General features: G+C 35.8%; 1 protein-coding gene across 1 annotated transcript; it reads left to right on the top strand.

Moving 5' to 3' along the window:
• Positions 1-11,233: 11,233 nt before the first annotated feature.
• LOC109160462 (disease resistance protein RPM1-like) lies at positions 11,234-14,370 on the top strand. The gene has a single exon (XM_019308749.1). It carries the CDS (start codon positions 11,367-11,369, stop codon positions 14,145-14,147), a length of 2,781 nt encoding a protein of 926 aa, XP_019164294.1. The 5' UTR covers positions 11,234-11,366; the 3' UTR covers positions 14,148-14,370.
• The last annotated feature ends 11,779 nt before the right edge of the window (positions 14,371-26,149 follow it).

Raw genomic sequence — 26,149 nt, 5'->3', positions numbered from 1 at the left:
AGTGCTAAATAAGGTTTTACAGCAGTGCCCGGTCACATCAAATAAATTGGAGTCGTTGGAGTCATGCACCGCCTGCCATCTCGGCAAGTCCTCAAGATTTCAATTAGATAGGGTTCCCAACTCTAGTGAAAATGTACTAGATTTATTATTTACTGATATTTGGGGCCCTTCTCCTGTAATGTCTACAAATGGCTTTCGTTATTTTGCACTGTTTGTAGACGATTATTCTAGGTTCTGCTGGTTTTACCCATTACGGGTGAAATCGGATATATATAAAGTGTTCGAGTCGTTTAGCGTTTTGGTAGAGCGACAGTCTTCGCGCTCTATCAAGTCTATTCAGTCGGATTTAGGGGGTGAGTACCGAAAACTACACACTACATTCCAATCCCTCGGTATAAATCACCGCCAGTCCTGTGCTTATACGCACGAACAAAACGGGCGTGTTGAGCGCTGGAACAGACACATTGTCGAAACCGGTCTCGCTTTACTCGCTGAAGGCAAGGTCCCGCAACAACACTGGGACTATGCTTTCGAAACAGCCACTTGTTTAATCAACATTCTTCCGTCATCATCTATAAACTTTGAAAGTCCATACACGCGTCTGTTTAAAACATCACCGCCATACACCTTCCTTCGTGTCTTCGGGTGCCGATGTTACCCATATCTACGCCCATATAATAGGCACAAGATTGAGTATCGATCGGCCCCATGCGTCTTCCTAGGTTACCCATCGTCCTTTAGGGGATACAGATGTATTGACTTGATAAGTGGGAAATCCTACATGTGTCGACATGTTCGTTTCGACGAAAATATTTTCCCGTTTGCAACAGGGGCTCTAAATCAAGAAGTACCGCCACCAGCCCTACCTTGGGCCGCAGGGCCAGTTGTAGCTCAATCCGGGCCCAGTTATGTACCGGTACCTGAATCCAGGCCCGAGCCTATACCACTAGATAGTGCCCCACCCCAGGTGGCTATAGCTCATACTGCTCCGGTTCGGCGTCGTAAGGCTCGAGCACAGCCGCAGAGTCGGGACCATGTCATGCGTCTCCGTCATATGACTAGAGACACAGCTGAGCCATTCTTTGCGTTAAATACAACTACTGATCCAACGTGTTATTCCCAAGCTGTGGGACACCCGCATTGGCGTGAAGCCATGGATCAGGTGTTCAATGCGCTGTTGCATAATCACACTTGGTGTCTAGTGGCACCAGAGCCACATATGAACATAATTGGTTGCAAATGGGTGTTCCGCACAAAGCGAAATGTTGATGGCTCAGTAGAGCGCTATAAAGCCTGCCTGGTTGCCAAAGGGTTCAATCAGGTAGCAGGCGAGGATTTCTTTGACACCTTCAGCCCCGTGGTCAAGCCCACCACGGTTCGTATGCTCTTTTCGCTTGCCGTGTCTCACATGTGGACACTTCGCCAACTGGACGTTCATAATGCTTTTTTGAACAGCCACTTGGCCGAAACGGTATACATGAAGCAACCTCCAGGATATGAAGATCCGGCCACCCCCGGCCACGTCTGTCATTTACAGCGTTCCCTGTATGGTTTGAAACAGGCCCCACGTGCCTGGTTCAAACGGTTACATGATTTTTTACTATCTACAGGGTTCAAAGCTTCCAAAACAGACGTCTCCCTTTTTTACTACGTTGAAGGAACGTCGCGAGTGTATTTACTTGTCTACGTAGATGATATTATTATGATGGGTAATGCAGCGTCCCTAGTCGACAATCTCCTTCAACGACTCGCCACGGCATTTAAAATCCGTGATTTGGATAAACCAGGGTTTTTCTTGGGCATTGAAACGATCATGGACGGTGATAGTATGGTTCTATCTCAACGGCGGTATATGACTGACCTCCTGGGAAGGTCCGGAATGGTGGATTGCAAACCACTTTCTACACTGGCAGCAGTCACTAAAGCGGTAACTCCCTCTGACCAGCTGCATGACAACCCCACTCAGTATCGCCGTGTGGTAGGAGCCTTACAGTACCTGACTATCACCCGGCCGGATTTGTCGTATGCGGTGAATCGCTTGTGTCAATTCATGCATGCACCAACTGTTGACCACTGGGCTCTCGTCAAACGGGTACTGCGCTACATCAAGGGGACACTTGACTACGGCCTTCGTTTCTCTCCGTCTACGTCTACAGCTATACACGTTTTTTCTGACTCTGATTGGGCAGGATGTCCTGTTGATAGGAAGAGTACGAGTGGCTTTGCGGTTTACCTCGGGTCTAACCTTATATCCTGGCTCTCGAAGAAGCAGCGCACTGTTGCTCGATCATCCACTGAAGTTGAGTATAAAGCTCTAGCTGACGTCTCGGCGGAAGTTACCTGGGTCGTCTCTTTACTACGTGAGCTAGGGTTACATACAGGACAGCCGGCTACGTTGTGGTGTGATAATCTCGGGGCAACCTATCTCTGTGCTAATCCAGTTTTCCACGCTCGCACCAAACATGTGGAGATTGATTACCACTTCGTCCGCGACAAGGTGGCCTCTGGGGACTTTGTCGTTAACTATGTCTCAACTACAGATCAGTTAGCAGATATCTTTACTAAACCACTTCCGGCTCCGCGTTTTGCTACTTTACGAGACAAGCTCAAAGTTGTTGCTCACCAACCTTGTGCTTGAGGGGGTGTGTTAGTATTATTATTATTTGTCACAATGTCTTTATATTATATGATTGTAATTGTGTGGCTTTAGAGTAGTTGAATTAGTATAGTCTATTACTCAGGGTTTGTTAGAGTTCTGTTTTAGATATACTTTGTATTCCTATTCTATTGTTACAGTTGAATGAATCGATAATTCTCATTGATGCGTAGTATATTTGCAAACAAATAATTCTCGGAGTACGAGTTATCGATCCACAGGGAAGTGGTTGTATCAAGCACTAGTTACTAACTTATTCATTAGAGCTAATCCTAACAATTACTTAGATGATTAATTGGCATAAAATAAATAAAATAACAGAGGTTCAGGATTTTGAAAACAATAAAAGAGAAGTTGAGATTCATGGGATTCAAGTATTTAATCACCTAGTGCCAATTATCGTTTGCAATATTTAGTTTGGAATTAAGACTTGTATGGGAATGCAAAGTGGAACAGAATTACTCCCGTAATCTCTATTCCTAGTGAATTTCCACTCCCGTGGCTTAAACACCCAATAAGATCGAAGATCAGCATTCAATTATTCCTAATTACTACCATCTCCCGATGAGAAACAATCTAGAATAAACTTCCCCTAATAAGTTCCCTTTTCCCAAGGTCCAACCATTAGGTACAATTGTGTGTGCCCTAATTTATGCCCCAACTCCCATTGGTGACACAAACATGGCTATGAAGCTAGTAACTATGGCCATTAATTACAAGCATCAAACAATATTATCACGATTGCAACACAAGTATTAAACCCAAATAATAATATATTAAAGAAACTGAGAGCTCAGGCACATAGGTTTATAAATACTTTTACCCAAGAATCTCTAAAGAATTTAGCCAAGCATGACTAAATTATACATAGCAAATATAAATAAAGAATTACAAATCATCAAAAGAGTACAAGAATTAACCAGACGATTTTCCCAAATCTCCCTAGTCTTCTTCTTGCTTTCCAAGACAATTTGTGGCTCTTGATTTCTCTCCTTCTTGTCTCCAAGAATCTCTGAATTCTGAATTCTGGACTATACAATTGTCTATTCTAATTATTTACTCTAAACTAAAACTACTTCTTCTTAGGGTTGAGGAAGGTGGGATTTTATAATAGGTACAAAGTTGGGATCAACCCTTGAGAAATTAGGAATATTCCTATTTAATAAATAAGAAATTGCCGTCTTTAATCATTTGATATTTCTGCCATCATATGATTAGGAAATTACTATCCTTTCTTTAGCTTTGGAGAATGCCACTTTAAATTAGGAAGTTTCTAAAATTGCGCCCAGTGGAATAAGTACGGTTTGCAAGCTTATTTTGACCCTTTTCTCTTATTATCTAGACTTTGATGTCTTCAAACTAGTTGTAGCCCTTCGAGTCTTCTTTCCGATGATGCAATAATCACCTCAATCGGACATTCCTAGCATGAGATATAATCAAAATACTAAACTGTCGCCAATCTGTGCGAGATGAAATGTCACTGGAAATTTTCGACGCGTCGAGCCTGGGGCTCGACGCGTCGAGTTTTCTGCTGAGTCATAGGTTGTAGCCCTTCGAGTCTTCTTTCCAATGGCGCAAGAATCACCTGAATCAGACATTCCTAGCATGCGATATGATCAAAATACTAAGCTGTCGCCGAATTCAACGGGAATTACAACTCTTCGGTCTTTTGATTCACTTTTGACTCCAATTTTGTCCTAGGACTTCCCTTGCTCATAACTTTGACCTACAATGGTTCAAAAACACTAACAAACACCGTAAAACATTCAAAACAAGTGTGAACCATAATTAAATGATAATAGCAAGGAAAACATGTATTAAATAAGCAAAATTAATGAACTTAATTACTGAGATGATTCAAAATAACTATAAAAACAAGCACAGATGTGATAACATCACTCATCCAAACGACCGTCTATCTTATTAACCGGCTTCCAACACCGGTCTTAGGTAATAAATCTCCACTTTATGTTTTGTTCCATCAGTTCCCTAATTATGATAAGTTGCAGCCCTTTGGCTGCCTGTGTTTTCCGTGGTTACGCCCCTACAACACTAAGAAAATTCAACCAAAACCCGTGTGTCTTTCTTGGCTACTCCAGTACTCAGTCTGGTTATAAATGTCTGGATCCTGGTTCCAACCGTATTTATGTATCTAGGCATGTTAGATTTGTGCCTCATGCGTTTCCTTATAATGATTTGCAAAACTCATCTAACAGCTTACCTTATGGTTCAGAATCACGCAATATTTTGTACAGGTCGTCTCCTTTGTCTACACAGGCAGAGATCATGGGCGTTCCAACACCAGTTCGAATACCCGTTCCAACACCAGCTCCAACACCCGCTCCGACACCAGTCCCAACTCCGATTCCATCTCCGGTTCCAACTCCAGTTCCAACACCAGTTCCGACTCCGTCACCGTCAGCTGCGTCCAATTCGTCGTCTCCCATTGTTCCAGAAACTGGCCAACATTCAGCTCAGTCCGTGTCTGACTCACAACCTGTTTCCACCTCCAACACGTCTCAACCATTGAGTAATGTTCGCCGTTCCACTCGGGAGCGTCACCCTAATCCTAGGTATTCTAATTATGTCATTAACCAAGTCATGTCACATCCCTTGCCTCCCACTTTAGAACCTACTACCGTCACCCAGGCTCTTAAAGATGCTTGGTGGAGGAAAGGGATGGATGAGGAGTTTGAAGTGCTCCAGCGTAACAAAACGTGGAAATTGGTTCCCCGCGGAATGGCTGTCCCAAATGGCTGCAAGTGGGTTTATCGTGTCAAGCGCAAGCCGGATGGGTCGGTTGACAGGTACAAGGCGCGGCTGGTTGCCAAAGGGTTCCTCTAGACTGCTAGCCAGGATTATTTTGAGACGTATAGTCCGGTTATGAAACCGGTAACCATTCGTGTGGTTTTGACGGTTGCCCTGAGTAACCGCTGGACGTTGCGCCAATTAGATATCAATAATGTGTTTCTTCATGGGACGTTGCATGAAGATGTGTTCATGGAACAGCCATAGGGGTTTGTGGATCCTTTGTTTCCATCCCATGTTTGCAAACTGACTAAAGCTCTATATGGTCTTAAGCAGGCACCGAGGGCTTGGTACTTGGAACTATCACAGTTCTTGTTACGGTGTGGCTTTGTGAAGTCACAAGCAGATGCTTCTTTATTTGTTTACTCTGCTAATAATGTCGTCGTTTATTTCCTGGTGTATGTGGATGATATTATCTTAACAGGTAATGAAGTTGCTTGGCTTAATCGCTTTGTTGACACTCTGTCAGCTCGTTTTTCTTTCAAAGACTTTGGCTCCTTACATCATCTTTTGGGCATTGAGGTTATTCCATCGTCAACTGGACTGTTTCTGACTCAAAGTCAGTACATCACTGATATTCTAGTTCGGTTTAAGATGGATGGTGCAAAGGCTGTTACAACACCGCTAGCTACCTCGGACAAGTTACTACCTGCACCGTCTTGTTCACCACCAGTTGATGTCACTCAGTTTCGGCGTCTCCTCGGCTTGTTGCAGTACCTGGTCATAACTAAGCCCGATATATCCTATGCGGTCAATCGTCTTTCACAATTCATGCACTCACCTACGGAGCTACACTGGCACGCTGTTAAACGGTTGCTTCGGTATTTGAAGGGCACAGTCTGTCATGGCTTGTTTCTCCGGGCTGGGCAACCACTTTCGCTGACTGTATATACGGATGCAGATTGGGGAGGTTGCACTACTGATGGCCGCTCCACCACCACATACTTAGTGTATCTCGGTTCCAATCTCATATCTTGGAAGTCCGCTCGCCAAAAGTCCGTGTCACGCTCGTCCACGGAGTCTGAGTACCAAGCCTTGGCTAATGCTGCTGCAGAAGTCTTATGGGTAAGGAATTTGCTCTGTGAGCTTCGATTACAGCTGGTGAGGCCTCCTCTTTTGTTTTGCGATAATCTTAGCGCAACCTATGTGTGCAAAAACCCGGTGTTCCATTAGCGTATGAAGCATCTGGCCCTTGATTACTTCTTCGTTCGTGACTTGGTTGCTAATGGTTCACTAGTTGTTCGGCACATCCCTTCCAAAGATCAGCTAGCTGACTTCCTTACCAAACCCTTGGGCCGGTCCTTGTTTCTTCAGTTTCAATTCGTTCCAAGATTGGAGTCTCCGACGGATCCTCAATCTTGCGGGGGTGTGTTAAAGATATGTGTGGCTGATATCTTATGTTATTATATTTAGTCCTAGTCTAGCTCCTGTATAATAGTTATTAGGCTAGCTGTTGTAACTAATAGTTATCTTTTCTCATTTGTAAGCTATTTATAGCTGCCTGTGGTTTTATTAATAAATCACTTGTTCATAATCTTTACATGGATAAAAATAGTGTAAATGTAGTATTTTTTTCATTAACAATTGAGTAAATACTTTCATAGATGTTGAGAAAATTATTTTATGATTAAAAATCCTTCTTCATAACCACTATATCAAAATAAAATTTTAAAAAAAATCTGCACAAATTCTATTTGCTAGTATATATATTTGGTTGTCGTTTCGGTCCACTTTGTTATTCTTGTGGGTGCCATTAATTCTATGTCCGAAATTCAGTTGGAGGTGTGACTCGTTACTGTCATATTGGTACACTTTGGCATGTAAGTTTTGTACATGGCAATAATTGTATGTCTTAGACAGGGCTTCATAATTAGACAGAGATTTTTTTGTACACCAAATATGGTGTAACACTATTCATTTACACAATTTTAATGTATGTTGAATTCTTTAATTTTTTATTTTTTTTGTTAATTGTTTCCTTTTAATTTGGATATGAATGTATAAGTAAAAGAGTCCAAAATCATGCATTAAAACTGGATTGACCATATAAGTGTTTAAATAACGCACAACATGATATAATAATAAAATATCCTCACACATCCTTAAGGTTGAGGTTCAACCTTTTGAAAAGAATATTCCCACACAACCCCAATGACCCCTTGAAGTCAAATGACTTTTAGGACAGATCTTATTAGGTCAAACCTATGTGATCTTATTGAGAAATGCATGTATTGTCTACATTGACAAATCAGTAATTAGTTTTACTAACAAATTTATTTTCAGTTTTCAAAAAATAAATAAATATACAAATTTGTTTTCTTGTTATTAACTCCCATTTTACACTCCCTATGACATGGCATACCTTAATTGCTTAATTTAGTAGAGGGTCATAATGTTTATTCATTCTTTTTCTTTCTTTCTCCAATCAAATTTGAACACAAACGGAGTTCAAATTGAGAGTATGATTTCGAGAGTACATTTAGTATTTTTGTTTCCTCAACTATTGATAATGAGTTGTACTACATGTACTCCCAAATTCTACTCCCTCACTTTTAATCAATGATATGACAAACAATGATAGAATATTTTTATCATGTGTGTCACTAAAAAAGTGTCTACATCAAAGATGTGTGAGAGTGAGTAAGAAGTGAGAGCACATGTTGTATTTTGATTATTTTCCATTGATAATATATATTTAGCTGTCTCCTACCAATATATATATATATAGCTGTCATTTTGGTCCACTTTGGTACTATTGCATGTGCCTGCCATTTATTGCATGTCAGACATTTTGGTACACATTTGTGTGTAATAATTTTTATGCATGCCAGTAATTATACGTCTCAGATAGAGCTCACAACCACAGATGTAGATTTTTTTAAAAGTCATTTAATTTAATGATTAATGTGTGAGTACACTCATGGTTGTTGAACAAATTATCTTAGTTGTTATTATATATATATATATATATATATATATATATATTAACTCAAAATATAGTAAAATTTGAAATCAAACATTCATCATCTTAATCTAAAATTAAAGACGTACTGATATCTCTGACCACAAAATATTAAACAAGTTTATAGGCTCTCCGATGAGTGTTCAAGGAATTGAGTTTATTAGTCTTCCGCCGATATATTTGATAGATGCTTGCATTTTCTTACATGTATGGAAATATGAATATTAGAAGAAACTTGTAAAGATAACAATCCAAGCTACATGTACAACAATAGAATCTAAGTACATTGAAAGAGTATTTATACAAAATAATAGAATCAAACAAGTATAACTAAATTTTGCTCTTATAAGCTATCACACAACTTAAAAAAAAAAAGCTATCACACAAAAATCAGCTGAGTTGTTTGTGTGGATAAATACAACTAAACTTTTCCCTTACCTATAATTGAACTTGATTCACCCTATGAGAGTCTAAATGACACCTAGCCTAAAAGTAACCAATTCAAATGACGAATTCGAAGGACTTCCTAAATTCAATTTTATTGGGTCAAACTTGATAAGACTTGGAAAACAATCCAACAACGTAACTATAATACTAAAAAAACCAAAATAGATGTTATTTGATTAATCACTCATTTATCTACCAGAAAAAGGTATTAAATATTGGAGCAAGTTATTGCATAAACATATAGAACACTTGATTTGGTTATCATATATTCACATGATTCAAAATGTATCATATTAAAGGAAAATGAGTAATAATCGGGTAAAACATCTTACCAAGTAGCGTTGGTCTGGTTATTGACTTGGCAATAATATGGTTTCAAATTTAATTCTGAGTAAGAGCAACCTATTACTTGTTTACTCATTGCTCCCCATTGTTGTATACATTCGCTACTAACTATAGTTTTGAGCATAGTAGTAAATGTTTATCATGTGAAATATGAGGATTTGAAAGTGGACATCACATATATTTGTACCACAAAATAGCCACTTACAATGTCATTGTTGTTATTTTTTTCAATAGAAAATATAGAAGATAATGATAAATAAAAGAATATGATAATGAATATAATCATAGTAATGAATAAATATGTACGTATATAATGGTGAGAATGTGGTTAAAAGTGATATATAACCAAATATATGATAGATGATTCTGTTTTCCAATTAGAAAACATTTTTCAAAAGTTCTTCAATTTTCTAAAAAATTGGAAAATGTTTAAAGTTTTCAGAATGAAAAATTGTGCTAGTAAACATGTTTTTTATTTTCTATTATCTAATTCTTCAGTTCTTTAGAAAACTGGATAAATTCCCCAATTAGTAAATGTACCCTTAAACACATATACAACGACATCTCGTTAATCATGAAAGTTGAAACGTTGTCGTTTTGGGACTCTAATCTACACTCTACAGTATAACTATTGGATACATATAACGGAAAATGTATTTTTAGTCTCTCAATTGTTCCTTACTAGCCATTTTAGTCCCTAATTAAGTTTTTACCATTGCAATATACACCTCTTACTTTAAAAAAAAAAGTTATAATTTTAATCCATTGAGCAACAAAACTATAAAACTCTATTAAAATTTACTTCTTTTTTTTGAATGCTATTAAAATTTACTTAGTACATGTGTATTTAAAATTTTATTATTATTATTCTTTATAACTTTTTCAAATTTGGTATTTGATATGCAAAATAGAGAACTAACAACCTTCTTCTATAAAAATTTCCTCTTTAACTATGGTACATCGTCCTTATTTTCCTTACTTGAACTTGTTAAAATCAAAATTTTTATTTTACAAAAAAATTATTGAGACTAAAGAAAGATTATAATTAATGAAGAAACATTAAAAAGTATTAAAATACACATGTACTAAGTAAAATTTAATAGAGTTTTAATAGTTTTGTTGCTCCAAGATAGGACTATAAACGAATCGAACACGAAAGAACAGAGTATGTTCATATTTGTGTTTGTTAAGATTTGTAGAGCAATCGTGTTCGTGTTCATTTGTTAAGATTTTGAAAATCATGTTTGATATTGTTCACGCGCTCATATTGTTCATATTGTTCGTGTTCGTTTGTTAGTGTTTATTAATGTTCGCGAACATGTTTATTTGTTTGGTCAATTAAATGTGTTTCTGAACAACCAAACAACTTTGTTCACCAATGCTAAACAAACAAACACGTGTACATGTTCATGATCATAAATTGTTCGTGAATAAGAAATAGTCTTTGTTCATGAACAAAAAATAAACAAACAACATAACAACTATAATAATAATACAAATAACTCCAAAAGTAACATTTAATATCAAAGTAAAACAGCAAGTTTGTTCATGAATATTATTAAATGAACAATAAACGATATGATATTGTTCACGCGCTCTTAGCAAACGAGCGTACAAATGTTCAAACTCTATTCATTTATTGAACAAATATTATATTTTTCCATTTATGGTCGTTTACCTTCATAAGCGAATATAAACAAATGTTTACTGAACACGAATGCATGTAGTTTACTGAAAGCTCTGTTGCTTACACTACCGGCCTACTCTAGAGGTTAAAATTAAGGTGTAATTTTTTTGAAGAGTTAAGTGTTTATATTATAATAACTACAAAAAGTTAGACACTAGACTAATTAAACAACTAGTAAAGAATAATTGATGGACTAAAAATAATTTTTTTCTACCTAGAATTTTCTTGTGTTACATAGCATTTGAGTTGACTCGTGGAGTCATGGCTGTTGTTGGTCCACTTTGGCCTTCAATTATTGAGAATGAGTAGTTCTACGTCTTGGTCACGGCTTAACTACCGCCCATACAAAATAAGAGATAAAGAAAAACATTTCATTTTGCGCTCTAAAATCATATCCTGTTTGAGCACTCCAATTCTTCGCCGGTGAAGTTAACAAGCCATCGAAGTTTCGATCTGTACCAATGGCGGAGGCTGCTGTAACGTTTGTATTGGGCCAACTCTCAGTGCTGATCCGTGAAGAGTACTCGTTCTTGGGAGGGATTAGAGATGATGCGCAAGATGTGGAGAATGCTTTCCATCGTTTGACGGCGGTTTTGAGAGTTGCGGACGAGAGGGAAGAAATTGATCCTCAAGTTCAAGCATGGGTGAAGATAATCCGGGAGCTGGTTTATGACACTGAAGATGTTCTTGACGAATTCCAGTTCCGCTTTGGAGGTAGCCAGACCAATGGAGGGTTGCACAATAGGATCAAGAACAAATACACTTCCGTCAAGAACTTGAGAGCTCGGCGAAGGCTTGCTCGTGAACTGCGAAGGATCAAGGCCAGAGTCAACAACATCTCTCAGGAACAGCCAAGGTTGTTGTTAACAACCTCTGATCACACTATCCACAACAGCAACAAAAGGGTGTATGATGGCCGAAGGGATGCCCTTTTGCTAAAAGACTCGGATCTGGTAGGTATTGACAATCCAAAGTTGTCTCTTGTTAATTGCCTACTTGCTGTAGATAAAGATTTGAGAGTCCATTCGGTAGTGGGTATGGGGGGATTGGGGAAAACTACCTTGGTTAAAAAGGTTTTTGATGATGCACGAGTTGCAAATCACTTTCAGCGTCGTGTGTGGCTTACAATTTCTGAAACTTTTAACGTTGATGAGTTGTTAAAAGATGCAATTCGGCAGATAATAAAGCAAACCAATGAACAGCCTCCTCAAGATTTTGAAGCCCTGGACACTGATAAATTGAAAGAATTCATCAATAACATTCTTTCAGGCCAAAGATATATCATCGTTTTAGATGACATATGGGACGTTGATGCTTGGATGGCATTCAAACCCGTTTTCCCCGGTCACAGTTTTGGTAGCTGTATAGTTATCACAACGCGGAATAACGAAATAGGTGTCTTTGCAAGCCATGACAAAGTCTACTCTTTAGAGCCTTTGTCAGATAAAGATTCATGGGCTTTGTTTTGCAGAAAGACATTCTTAGGTGATTCGTGCCCTCAACACTTGGTGAACATTTCTAAAACTATCTTAAAGAGATGTGGTGGTCTACCACTAGCAATTGTGGTGATAGCTGGGGTTTTGGCTACAAAGAGTGAGAGCATTGAAGAATGGGAAAGATTCCAGCGCAACCTCAATAACCAATTAGAGAGCAATGATGGTGGGATGAAGAACATGAAGAATCTACTTTCCCTCAGTTACTATGATCTACCATATTATCTCAAGTATTGTTTCTTGTACTTGAGCATCTTTCCTGAGGATGTCATCATTGAGAAAATGAGAGTGATTCGACTATGGATTGCAGAAGGATTTGTTAGGGAGAACAACCATCAAGAAAAAGAAGAAGTTGGTGAAGTCTATCTCAATGGATTACTTCATCGAAACTTAATTCAAATTGTAGAGAAGACTCGAAATGGAAAGATGAAGGCATTTCGAGTGCACGACATTTTACGAGAATTTATTCTTTCCAAGTCAAAAGAGCAAAACTTTACAATCATAATTGCAACTGGGCAAAACACAGAACCTTCCGCCAAGTTCCGACGCCTAGCAGTCCATAGGTTATTAGATCACAACATTCTGAAGTGCGCTTCATCAAAAATGCATCTTCGGTCTTTACAATTCTTTGAACCACTTTCAAGCTCTACAATGTCATCTTCGTTACCAAAGATGTTTACTGCCAAATATATTCCTTTAAAGGTATTGGATTTAAGGGGTGCTGAACTAGAGGAAATACCAACAGAGGTTTTTAATTTGTTTCAATTGAAGTACTTGAGTTTGAGAAGAACAAAGTTGAAAAGCGTTTCTAAGGCTATAGGACGTCTTCAAAACTTAGAAACACTTGATTTGAAGCACACTGATGTTATTGAGTTGCCAGCTGAGCTCTTAAAACTTTGTAAACTTCGGCATCTCCTTGTATACCATTACCAAGATAGGTGGATTAATCCTTGGATTAGTACACAAAGCTTTAATGCTCCATTTGAGATTGGAGGATTAGTGTCTTTACAAAAGTTGTGTATTATACAAGCAAATGATACACTTGGCATCAAAACAGTGTCTGAGATAGGAAAGCTAACACAACTAAGAAGACTAGCGGTTTCAAAGATGAGACAAGAAGATGGCAAAGAATTTTGTTTGTCTTTGGGAAAGTTGACAAACCTTTGCTCTTTATCTCTTACATCAACTTCAGAAGATGAGGTCCTTGATATCCAACATCCTCTACATGTTCCTCTTGGTCTTCAAAGATTATATTTGAAAGGGCCTCTGGAGATGGTACCTCAATGGTTGTCCTTACTTGTAGGCTTAACCTGTTTAGAGTTTGGATGGTGTAGACTTCGTGAAGATTCACTATTGTTTATTGAAGATCTGCCCATGTTAGCACATCTAAAACTATTGGCAAAGTCTTATGAAGGGGAAGGGTTGTGCTTCAAGGCCAAAAAGTTCTCAAAGCTCAAGTCTTTGATTATCTATAAGTTGGAGGCATTGAAATGGATAAGAATGGAGGAAGGTACATTAGATCATCTGGAAGAGTTTGATTTGGGAGAATGCAGTTTGGTTGAGGAGATGCCGATGGGTATTGAACATTTGTCCGATCTTAAGGTAATTACTATCTATGACTTGGCTGACAAATTCAATGCAAATTTAGTCTCAAAATGCAAACGAAGTGAAGTATATGCAAAGATATCTCACATTCCAGAAATTAACATTTCCCATAAAATAGATGGCAAGCGGAAGTTTTTCTTTTAATTTAATGGCGGGTGGTCACGAGATTTAGTATGTGCGTGCTGTATATATCTGAATACTTTGTGATTTTAATTTAGTTGTTTTTCAGAGTATTAAATTAAAACTTTTGATTGTAATATATATTAATTGATGGTAGCTAGATTATCATATGATTGTATTGTATTGTCTAATATGGCACTTTGATGACCTCTAATACTCTATGAAAGTGTTCATCACCAAAGATTTATCCACAAATCGTTTAATTGCAGCGCAGGTTTTTATAATATATATAATGCCACCTTTTTGGGCACAATAATATTAGAGATTGCTATTGTGTAGAGATTTTTGAGACATGATTGGATCTGTTGAAATAATTTTAAATTACTTTTATATTTAATTTTTATTTAAATAAGTCTCTAAATATAAAATTCTGTTGCATATATTATGTATAACTAGTATTTTCACCCGTGCGATGCACGGAATGGAATTGTTGTAATATATTAAGAATATTTAAATCGATATATAATTATTTATGAGTTAATTTTACCAGAGAGGTCGCTTATCTTTCCTGACAATTCCAAATTTAATCATAGACTATAGTTATTAATTATTACGATTTATTCTATGTTATAATTCTTACGTTAATATTCTTACTATTATTATTAATAACACTTAATTACTTTTAGATATTATTATTACCACTTATATTATTATTATTATTATTATTATATTATTATTATTATTACTATTATTATTATTATTATTATTTATTTCTTTTCAAGTACTGTTAGTATATAATGGTCGTGATGCACAATAATAATATAACCATAATTAAATATTCTTGTATTGTATTCCGTGAGTCAAAATAATAATATAAAAATAATTAAATATTCTTCAATTATATATTCTTCTAGGATTTCTATTACCATCATTAATTATTCCCTAATTTACCATAATTAAATAATTTGACCAATTATAAAGAAAGATTATTAATTAATCCACGGAACAATTTTTTAATTAAAAATTTTAAAAATTCATTAATAAAATAAAAGGTTCTCATAATTTTTTTCTTAGAAACTATTTAATAATTTTTTTTTTTTTTTAGAAATTGGTGGGCCAAACCGCCTAAGGCAGTTTGGGGTGGATAGATCTCGAAAAAATACGCGATTTCAAAAAAACATTTGTCCAAAACCGATATTAGTATAGATATAGATTAGAATAGAAAATTGTATTACACAATTTTATAATATTAGAATATAATTTTAATCCAAAATTATTGTAGAAATCAATATATTTTAATAGTAAGAGAGATTTTTTTAGGAATTGGGCGGGAAGTTAAAATTTCAAAATTTTGTTTTTATATATAGTATAGATTACATGTGCAAAGAGAATTGTATTACACTATTTTATAATTTTAGAATAGAATTTTTACCCAGAATTATTGTACGAATGGGAAAGTAGAAATCAATATATTTTATTGGGAAGTGAGATTTTTTAGGAATTGGGCGGGGAGTTAAAATTTCAGGATTTTGTTTTTATATATAGTATAGATTAGATGTGCAAAGAGAATTGTATTACACTATTTTATAATTTTATAATAGAATTTTTACCCAGAATTATTGTACGAATGGGAAAGTAGAAATCAATATATTTTATTGGGAAGAGAGATTTTTAGGAATTGGGCGGGGAGTTAAAATTTCAGGATTTTGTTTTTATATATAGTATAGATAGATAGATTAGATGTGCAAAGAGAATTGTATTACACTATTTTATAATTTTAGAATAGAATTTTTACCCAGAATTATTGTACGAATGGAAAAGTAGAAATCAATATATTTTATTGGGAAGAGAGATTTTTTACGAATTGGACGGGTAGTTAAAATTTCAGCATTTTGTTTTTATATATAGTATAGACTAGATGTGCAAAGGGAATTGTATTACACTATTTTATAATTTTAGAATAGAATTTTTACCCATAATGTTGAGATTAACAAGAACAAGAAAATAATAATGACAAAAAAGGTAAAGAAGACAAGAATTACGTGGTTCGGCAATGTGCTTACATCCACGAGAGTGAAAGTATTCTCTTATTATTTGTGATGGTGATAGTGGTGACACAACCCCTTAGGGATACAACCAATATATTTATAGGCATCTAATCCCTATACAATGGGTCTACCTGTTTCACTCCTATACCTAGTATGAGACAAACTCATATTCCTAATCCATATATGAGACAAACTCAACAATCTCCACCTTGGCGAATATGCTCTTTAGGAGAAAAAGATAACTCAACAAATCTCCACCTTGACGAATATGCTCTTTAGGAGAAAAGACTTATCTCACCATATCCACCTTCACATATATGCCCTTTAGGAGAAAAGATTATCTCCACCTTTGCGAATATGTCCTTTAGGAGAAAAGATAACTCAACAAATCTCCACCTTAGTAAATATGTCCCTTAGGAGAAAAGATTTATCTCACCATCTCCACCTTTACAAATATGCCCTTTTCGAGAAAAAGATTTATCTCACATATACACATGGGTAGGAACAACCATGCTCATCCCAACTAGCCAACCACATGCATACGCAGCATCAAACGTTACCCAGTGAATGTACACGAACCGCTTCGTCCCAAGCGACTCATGCTAACTGCCCATTCAGCTGACCTCTTGCATCTAGCACATACCAGGTCCATGTCCCCTCCTGGTATCCACGCTGCCCGCAACACAACAGCGCCCCTGCAAAGTCACACTAAACCCGTGTGCCTTGCCCAATGCTCCACTAACCAGCAATTGCCACTAGCCAACAACACGCACCACGCAGCATCAAACGTTCCCAGTGCATGTTCACGAACTGTTTCATCCTGAAGCATTCGCCCATACCAGCCGTGACTCATGCCAAGCCCGGCCCATACTAGGTCCATGTCTCATGACAAGCCCAACCCGTACCAGCCGTGACTCATGCCAAGCTCGGCTCATACCAGGTCCATGTCTCATGACAAGCCCAACCCGTACCAGCCGTGACTCATGCCAAGCCCGGCCCATACCAGTACCATATTGGCCCATACCGATACCAGCAGAGACTAATGACAAGCCCAACCCATACCGAGCTAATATTGACCCATATTGATACCAGGTCCACGACCCCTCCTGGTATCCGCGCTGCCCAACACTACAGCGCCCCTCACCACCTTCTCATCTAGCATCTAGAAACGCCCAACAAGTCCAAACAATGTTCGAACTTGTTACTAGTTCCTGCTAGAACATCACCTTCACTATAATAAGAGTCATCAGCTCGAACCACGTTCATAGCTTCCTGCTTCTTCAACTCCTCCCAATCAGCCTCTTCCAGATTAGCTGGCTTTTCTGTCCTCAAGGTTTCCAAAAGGCCCTGATATGCCAACAAATCATTTACCCTAAATTGCCATAACCCAAAATTCCCTGTACCATCATTTTGATACCTCAAATTTTGTGCTTGAACTGGTCATCTCAACAGTGCTCTCATACCAATTTGTTGAGATTAACAAGAACAAGAAAATAATAATGACAAAAAAGGTAAAGAAGACAAGATTTACGTGGTTCGGCAATGTGCCTACATCCACGGGAGTGAAAGTATTCTCTTATTATTTGTGATGGTGATAGTGGTGACACAACCCCTTAGGGATACAACCAATATATTTATAGGCATCTAATCCCTATACAATGGGTCTACCTGTTTCACTCATATTCCTAGTATGAGACAAACTCATATTCCTAATCCATATATGAGACAAACTCAACACATAATTATTGTACGAATGGGAAAGTAGAAATCAATATATTTTATTGAGAAAAGAGATTTGTTAGGAATTGGACGGGAAGTTAAAATTTTAGGATTTTGTTTTTATATATAGTATATAGATTTTTCTATTGGTTCTTAAAAGGGATATATTATTGACGACTTCACAAATTATATTTAATTTTAATACATACCATGTGCAGGCCAGGAACGTTTTACATTTTTTTTTTTTTAATCAGATTCTGATTGCTCTTTTCCCTGCATCATATTCTAACTACCCTATGGTTGAGCTCCGTTCATACGTTCGTTTTGCTGCTAATGATTGCAGGAACGTTTTACATTCTTTTGTTTGATTATAGTGTTAGTTTGATTTCTAGAAGTATTAATTTATCTATAATTTTTTAACGGGGAGTAACACTTGTGTGAAACTGTCTCACGGGTCTCGATCCATGAGGCAGTTCGAATATTTGATTAATTGGTCAAATCTTTGATTAACGAGTTGGATCTTTGACCTCATTAATCAAAGATTCAACTCGTCTCACGATTTGAGACCCGTGAGACGGTCTCACACAAATTTTTACCCTTAACGGATATATTATTAACCACTTCACAAATCATATTTAATTTTAATAACATACCATATGCAGGAACTTTTACATTCTTTTTTTGATCATATTCTCTTCACCGCATCATATTCTAACTACCCCTATGGTTTGGTTTTGCTGCTAACGATTGCAAGAACGTTTTACATTCTTTTTTTTTTTTTAATTTATTTATTATGGTGTTAGTTTAGTTTCTAGTAGTGTTAATGTCTTAGCCCATACTTTAGCTTCAAAAGTCAACTCTCAGACGGGTAACTTGTATTGAAACTATGTCTCTCCTGACTTTGTTTCAAAGTTTTTACATTATTAACCTATTCCTTGATTTTACTTAAAAAAAAAAAAAAAATACCATATGCAGCAATACAAGTCAGTTTTAGTTGTAAGTGTTTATTTGTATGGGTAATTATTAACGTGCATGATGGAGAAAATAGAATTCTCTAAATAAAAAAAGTGGTAGAGGAAGAAAAAAAAATTAAAAAAACAAGGGTATTTAACGTAGAAATCAAAATGGTAAAAATTACGGACCTTTTTAGGCTAAGTCAAGCCGAAATGTACTATGTAATGTTGTAGGTGTAGTAGATAGGCAACCATGACCATAAAATAAAAGGGGAAAAAAGTACATAGAAGAGAGGTTATTTAGGACGGAATGCCTGAGATCCTTTGTCTTCCTGAGCTTTTATTTATGGCATGTTTGGTTGGTCGTAATTTGGCTGTAGTTGAATTGCAATTCAGTGGAAGCCACAATTACGCTGTTTGGTTGGAGGGAATTGCAATTTCACAGAATTGCGATTCCCTCATTTTGCTGAATTGCAATTCATGGGCACCCCCTATAAATTGCAATTCGGTGGTTGTGGGAAAAGGAAAAAGGAATGAAATGACAAAAGTACCCTTAATTATTACTACTATTATTATTACACAAGGACATTTTAGTCTTTATATCACTTCTTTCCTTCCCTACCCAATAATTCTATTCATCCCTACCAAACAATGTAATTTGAATTCCTACTTTATTCCACCTTATTCTTTTCCCACCGAATTGCAATTCCTTTCTACCCTAATTCCTTACTCCCAACCAAACGCCCTGTTAATGTCATCCTTTCTATGCAGTTATAACATCTCGTAGCCTTCCCTATTTTCTTGCTTGGACTCATTCTTTCTTTGACTAATAATAATAATAATAACAATAATAAAAAAATAAAATAATAATAATAATAATAATAATAATAATAATAATAATAATAATAATAATATGGAATATTATATTATCCCATCACGAATCCCCACTTTCAATTCTTAGCTACAAGTATTTGTCGGCATAAGAAAGTAGAAAACTGATACACCAAATAAGATAAAACTTGGAGTGTATCCTTAATGACCAATATAGTTTGGACATACTACATGTTTGTGCACAGGGCACCATCCTGCTCAAAGCATTAAAAATCACGATTAGGTATGCATGGAGCACCTAGGAGTTCACGAAGGTTGTTCCCTGCATGCTAAATAACATATGATTAGTGGGTCATGCCAATGGTATTAGTTAAAATATAAAATTAAAATAAAAGATAGGTTCAGAAATCTCCATCTTCCTTTATTGTGACCAACAATACACTTATTCATTATAACTATTGTTGTAGGAGGTAGCGCGTAACTTACCGTGTAATTTAATTAGGAGGTAGTGCAGAACTTACCGTGTAATATAAGTGGCAGCGCTGGCTTGCCTTGCAATACAATTGGTAGCATAGAGCTTACCATATCATATAAATCAAGTGAGAGCATGGAGCTTGCTATATTATGTAATTATTTGAATAAATCACCGGTTGGACACATTAAATAGTTATGAAAAAAGAGCATAATAATAATAATAATAATAATAATAATAATAATAATAATAATAATAATAATAAGTATCTTTAATATTAGTCCTTATTTTTCCAATACGGCCCTGAAACGGTTGGAAATTTATATAGTAATGGAGATTAATGTTTTAGATGGACTACCATGAAATCTTAAATAATATTTGAAGTTGTGGAGTTATAAATATTATTTTAGTTTGGTAGAAAGCAAGTTGGGAAATTTGAATGTTACGTACGCTTGGAATCAAATAGTACTCAGGTTGATATGCACGATTCGTTGATTTTAATGATTTGTTGGTGTAAACGAATCATTGATTTTTAACGAATTAATGCGTGAATCAATTCGGTGGTATCAAATTGAGGCTTTTCGTTAATTACGAGTTTGACGCACAATTCGTTAAACACGAATTGATGCACAATTCGTTGAACACGAATGGATGAACAATTCGTTTTTAACGAAACAAATGGATTCGTGTTGCATGAATTTATAGGTAAACGAGTTAAATGACATTTTGTTTAATTTGTCGGTTTAACGAATAAATGGATTTGTTTTAAGCCTTTTTGGTACAGGTTAGTTATATTGACAAAACAAACAAGTTTGGTTTGCTGCATGCAACACGAAAGCAGTAACATATATTTATATATATTATATATATTATATATTATTCATTTTGCATGGGACATGCATGGATATATGATGAATATATATATAATATATATATTATATATTATATATTATTTATTTTCACATTACTAATATATCTTTTTAACATATATCTAATGGAAATTAGTTTTGAAATTGCTATAACCACTTCCATGTAACCTCCCTCAATCAGTTAGATTTTTATCTATAAATATTAAGGGGAGACATCTGAATGCATGATGAAAAAATTTATCTTGTTGCATATAGTGGTGACCACGGTTTCGGTTTCGGTTCGGAACCGCCGGTTCCGATTCCGTGGATGACGAAACTGGAATCAGAACCTTATAGTAAGGTTCCGGTTCCGGCTCAGAACCGGCAGTTCCGGTTGGAACCGCCGGTTCTAACCAGAATTATTTAAAAAAAAAACACTATAATATTTAATTTTTTTTCGGTTTGGAATCGGAACCGCCAGTTCCGGTTCCAAGATTTTACAAACCTTAACCGGAACCTTATAGGTTCCGGTTAAGAACCGGAACTGGAACCGTACGAACGGTTCCGGTTCGAACCGTGGCCATCTCTAGTTGCATATCTTGATATTTCACAGTCTTACAGTTCTACAGGAAATTCTCAAACAAAGCAACTTGAGAATTTCATTCATCTTCTTGTATCCCATAAGATTAAATCTTGAACCTTGTTGCTTTTATAGAGGGAGATTTAAAGCTTATAGGAAAGTGATTACACGCATGAAGATATCAAATGATTCCGTTTTTGTTCCTTGTTGTCTTCTGTATTTTTGGTGTATCTCAAATGTATTATAGAATACAAGCACTTTTTCCAACAATCTATAAGCTTTAAAGTTTCTAAACCTGTGATCATTGGTCTTGCCTTGAAACTTTTGCAGGCAAGATGTTAGGCGTAAAAAGAATGATTTCTCATCACGGAATATTTTCGGAATGAGATTCTGCATTTGCTGATGAGAGCATGACAGGAATCACTTTTGGGTCTGTCATGTTTAATGTACAAGAAGATCTCCATGCGGAATTTTGCATGGAATAGTGGCATGTATTGTACATGTGGTTTTGATGCATGTTATGCAGTGTGCTTTCATCTTCACACAAAATCATGGGGTATTAGATTATGCCAAGATGATTAGTGAGATGTGTAAAGTGATTTTATTTAAATAAGTCATTTTGTTAGCCATGATTTAATTGGCATGAGAAGATATGTTCTTTCCATGGTGGGGTGTCTGATTTCAGCATATCAATGGCCGGAAGAGGTGAATCAAAGCAGATACAAGTTACAGGATGTAATCAGTATGACACTTTTTATTTGTTTCGGCCTCGACAGGAACGTAAGTTTTATTTTACTTACTAGTTAAGTTCTGATTTCTGTCTAGAAATTATGCATGAGATTCTTTTGAGTTGTGCATAGCCTGCTAATACAAGGATATATATGTTTATGCATGTGTATAAATATTTTATATCGGTTGCATGCATAGTACACAAGATACATATTTAATATGTTGGATCTTGAGGTGCTCCAAATATGCCAAATTTGGATTAATTTGGTGATATCAATTTTTTTTTTGTTGCCTTCTTACTTGGTTACAGAATTGTGGAATTATTTTATAATATCTGCATGGATTTATTTGATATTTTAACACACAGATAAATTTTATCCTTGTGAAAACCTTTGAAATATTTGTTATATTTCTGATAAAGGTAGAAAGCCCTCCATATATTCTGTTATATTTCTTATGAAGGGATGCAGAAAGTTTATGCATAAGATATTCATAATGAAATTCATAAAATTTATGAATGTCTATAACACAAAGTTTCTCGTATTGAGAATGTGTTAAAATTCTGAAAGCCAAAAAGTTTACTGGTTTATCTAGTATTGAAATTGACAGTGAAAAGAAAGTTTAAATTTAAATCATGGATTATGATTTAAGTTCAAAATGATCCATTCTCCAAAGTTGATGATGTCTCATTGCACATTAATGGATTTATGCTCACACGCCCCCTCACGTGTGAGGTGAGTTCCAAGCAACACGCATGTGGACCGATAAACCGTAGTCGTTTACGGGTGGCGCTGAGCTTTAGTCTGGCTCTGATACCAAATTGAAGCATGTATGCTCCATCTCAACTAAAAACCTAAGCTGATAGTTGGATTGCACATTAATGGATTTATGCTCACAGTCTCAAAAGGAGGAGGTTGAATTTTTATTTTAAGGAGTCCTCACTGCTAATAAGTTCGACATGATGATAGAAATTCTTGGATGTAGAATTTCCAGGATATAAATATTTATTGACTAGGAACCTATTAAGTGGGTTCCGGTATAATCAATTAAATATTTTATTTCACCAGTTCATTAATAGAATATTAAAATTCTATCTATCATCATGTTCAGTTGGCTAAGTGGATGGGATTAAAAGGAATTTTGATATACTTGAATAAAATCATTAATTATGGTTTAGTAAATTCAAAAGAAATTTCCATCCTGGAAAGATATTCTAATGCCAGTTGAATGTCTAATCATGAAACTTGTTCCTCAATTAGTAGATGGATATTTGTGCTTGGAGGATGTGTTGTTTTATGGGTTTCTAAAAGCAAAGTTGCTTTTTCAACTACGTCATTTGAATTTCTTACGTTGGCTTTGACATGCAAGAAGTTGATTGGCTGAGGAATTTAATTATTTAGATTCCGATTTGGCCAAAACCGATGTCACCAGTTTAGTACATTATGACAGCGCTACTCCACTGGCCATATCATATAAATAAGTGTTTATAATGGCAAGTGAAGGCACATGGGCTTGAGACTTAGCTATGTGGGAAATCCTAGGTAATAGTGTTGTAGCACTGGACTTGGTACAGTCCCAGTTTTAACGGATCCGTTTGCAAAAGTCTTTGCAAGGGACATGGTTCTAAAAACATCGGAAGGGATATGGAAAGCCTAATTATTTAGTTGCAAGTGAAAGAAAGCTCAACTCACGTCTAAGTTATTACATTAGACCTTGAGTTCAATGTAGATGAGTACTTCATTTTGTGATTGCATGCATCAAAAGTTTAAATTAAAAATTATATCCCAAGAAAAAGTGATGCTTGGTTCTGCATTGTTGTAGGGATGAGTTTTTACTCTTAACTGATCTTTTGAAAAAATGCAAGGTGCAGTGCATGAGATAAAAGATTAGCCTCTGTGAACATGAAGTGTGGCCGCTTAAAACAAGTTTGGGCTTCACTTGGTATGTGCTCATTAATGGATACTGACACATGGCCATAATAGTGTCAAGTTGTAGTGAGTTGTAATGACTGTAAACCTTGTGTGTGTTATATCTACGTTTCTTCAAAGAGACTGCGTGATTCAAGGTTCGTCCATCACTGCAATCCGAATTAATGTAACGCATATAACACTATGTGAAAGTTCAATCTCTAAGACACTTTCATTTATGCATGAGTTTTGGATTTATCTTGGTACAGTATTAATTTTTACTATATAAATGGAGGAGGAATGTTGGAAATTTATATAGTAATGGAGATTAATGTTTCAGATAGACTACCATGAAAACTTAAATAATATTTTGAGTTGTGGGGTTATAAATATTATTTTAGTTTGGTAGAAAGCAAGTTGGGAAATTTGAATGTTACGTACGCTTGGAACCGAATAGTTCTCAGATTGATATGCACTATTCGTTGATTTTAATGATTTGTTGGTGTAAACTGTAAACGAATCATTGGTTTTTAACGAATCAATGCATGAATCAATTCGGTGGTATCAAATCGAGACTTTTCGTTAATTACAAGTTTGACGCATATATTTATATATATTATATATTATTTATTTTGCATGGATATATGATGAATATATATAATATATATATTATATATTATTTATTTTTCCATTACTAATATATCTTTTTAACATATATCTTATGGAAGTTAGTTTTGAAACTGCTATAACCACTTCCATGTAACTTTCCCCCAATCAGTTAGATTTTTATCTATAAATATTAAGGGGAGACATCTGAATGCATGATGAAAAAATTTATCTTGTTGCATATCTTTATTTCACAGTCTTACAGTTCTACAGGAAATTCTCAAACAAAGCAACTTGAGAATTTCATTCATCTTCTTGTATCCCATAAGATTAAGGCCCTGTTTGGTAAAATGGCTGTTAGCTGATAGCTGTTTGCTGTTAGCTGATTGTTTTAATTAGAGGGTATAAATAGTTGATAACATTAGCTGATTGTAGAAAAGTGTTTGGTAAATTAGCTGTTAGCTGTTAGCTGAAAGCTGTTTGGTATAATTTCTTTTCTCAAAAAGCTAATTGAAAAAGTTGCTAGGAGTAGCTTTTTTAATTTTAGCCTTTTGGAGTTGCAAACAGCTAATTAACCAAACATTTATATTGATATTTTAACTAAATCAAACAATTAATAGTGGTCAAATAAGTTAAAATTGACCTATAGGCCAATTTTTTTTACCAAACAGGACCTAAATCTTGAACCTTGTTGCTTTTATAGAGGGAAATTTAAAACTTATATGAAAGTGATTATACGCCTGAAGATATCAAATGATCCCGTTTTTGTTCCCTGTTGTCTTGTGTTTTTTTGTTGTTGTGAACAAAGAAAATTGAATAAAATATATTGATATTCAAAATTCTGGATACATGTCAAGTATCAATGTGGTGTTGGTACAAGTTTCTAGATGATCCTCTGATTCTTCAATTGGATGCCTTGAACACTCCACCATTGAAGGGCCTCCGGAATTCAAGTGGCTTGATCTTCAAAGAAGGGCTTATATATATAGCATGTTCTTCTTAAAGGGCCTCCGGGTTCAAATGGCTTGATCTTCAATAGAGGTTTGGATCAACATGGGTCAACGAGGAGAGGATTTTGCTTTCAGGATCACATTTTTATTGTGATCTCTGAATAATATATATTTCCAGAAGTTTACATGATTTTTCCTAGGATTTGTGATTACATAGTGACAGGATAATAGGGCTGGCATCCGACCCGGATCACAAATGGGCATTGACTCAGCATCACAGGGGAACCCAACGGGCAGAACTCCAACGGTTAGGAATTCCAACAGGTGTCACCTTTATTGTCTTTGAAGCCACCATTGATGCCACCTTTGATGAGAGAGAGTTA

The sequence above is a fragment of the Ipomoea nil genome, unplaced genomic scaffold (assembly GCF_001879475.1).
Source record: "Ipomoea nil cultivar Tokyo-kokei standard unplaced genomic scaffold, Asagao_1.1 scaffold2848, whole genome shotgun sequence".
NCBI classification, from domain to species: domain Eukaryota; kingdom Viridiplantae; phylum Streptophyta; class Magnoliopsida; order Solanales; family Convolvulaceae; genus Ipomoea; species Ipomoea nil.
Note: the sequence above shows the minus strand (reverse complement) of the source record. Positions and strands in the feature narration are given on the sequence as shown.